Source organism: Pteropus alecto, unplaced genomic scaffold (genome assembly GCF_000325575.1).
Source record: "Pteropus alecto unplaced genomic scaffold, ASM32557v1 scaffold96, whole genome shotgun sequence".
In the NCBI taxonomy this organism is placed as follows: Eukaryota; Metazoa; Chordata; class Mammalia; order Chiroptera; family Pteropodidae; genus Pteropus; species Pteropus alecto.
In genome coordinates, this window is record NW_006438979.1 from 1,051,617 (window position 1) to 1,052,829 (window position 1,213).

General features: G+C 67.9%; 1 protein-coding gene across 1 annotated transcript in view; it reads left to right on the plus strand.

The window, feature by feature from the left end:
• The first annotated feature begins 264 nt into the window (after positions 1 to 264).
• P2RY8 (P2Y receptor family member 8) overlaps positions 265 to 1,213 on the plus strand; it is a 1,130-nt gene continuing 181 nt past the window's right edge. The window contains exon 1 of the mRNA XM_006916136.2: positions 265 to 1,203. Within this exon, the coding sequence (XP_006916198.1) occupies positions 284 to 1,203 (920 nt within the window). The 5' untranslated portion in view covers positions 265 to 283. The remainder of the gene's footprint in view (positions 1,204 to 1,213) is intronic.

The window sequence follows — 1,213 nt, forward strand, 5'->3', positions numbered from 1 at the left end:
TCCCACTGTGGGACGGACGGAAGGAAGGTGGCAGGGGCGGCTGTGCAGTGACCTCGGCCGTGGGCAGTGACAGGAAGAGTCCCGTGTGCTCTGCCCTGGCAGAGTCGTTGGCGTGCCTGGTCCCCGGGGGACGGGAGGGAGGGTCCGGCGCCTGGGCGGGGAAGCCGGAGCTGCCTGTCTGTGCCAGCCCGGGCCCTTGTCACGGGGACCCGTCCCCGCCCCCCTCACGCGGTGTGCTTTGCCTTGCAGACCGGCCCTGAGCCCTCGCCAGGCACCCGGCACCATGGACATCAACATGACCCGTCCGGACAACGCCACGCTGCAGATGCTGAGGGACCCAGCCATCGCCGTGGTGCTGCCCGCCGTGTACTCGGTGGTGGCCCTGGTCAGCATCCCGGGCAACCTGTTCTCGCTGTGGGTGCTGTGCCGCCACATCGGGCCCAAGTCGCCGTCGGTCATCTTCATGATCAACCTGAGCGTCACGGACCTGGCGCTGGCCAGCGTGCTGCCCTTCCAGATCTACTACCACTGCAACGGGCACCACTGGGTGTTCGGCAGCTGGCTGTGCAACGCCGTCACCGTGGCCTTCTACGCCAACATGTACTCGTCCATCCTCACCATGACCTGCATCAGCGTGGACCGCTTCCTGGGCGTGGTGTACCCGCTGGTGTCCGCCCGCTGGCGGCGCAGGCGCTACGCCGTGGCCACCTGCGCCGGCATGTGGCTGCTGCTGCTGGCCGCGCTGTCTCCGCTGGCACGCACGGACCTCACGTACGCCGTGCAGGAGCTGGGCATCGTCACCTGCTTCGACGTGCTCAAGTCCACCATGCTGCCCAGCGTGGCCATGTGGGCCATCTTCCTGTTCACGCTCTTCATCGTCCTCTTCCTCGTGCCCTTCGTGGTCACGGTGGGCTGCTACACGGCCACCATCCTGACGCTGCTGCGCGCGCCCGACGGCCACGGCCACGGCCAGCGGCGGCGGGCGGTGGGCCTGGCGGCCGTGGTGCTGCTGGCCTTCGTCACCTGCTTCGCGCCCAACAACTTCGTGCTGCTGGCGCACATGGTCAGCCGCCTGTTCCTGGGCACGAGCTACTACCACGTGTACAAGCTCACGCTCTGCCTGAGCTGCCTCAACAACTGCCTGGACCCCTTTGTGTACTACTTCGCCTCCCAGGAATTCCAGCAGCGGCTCCGCGGCTACCTGCGCCCCCGG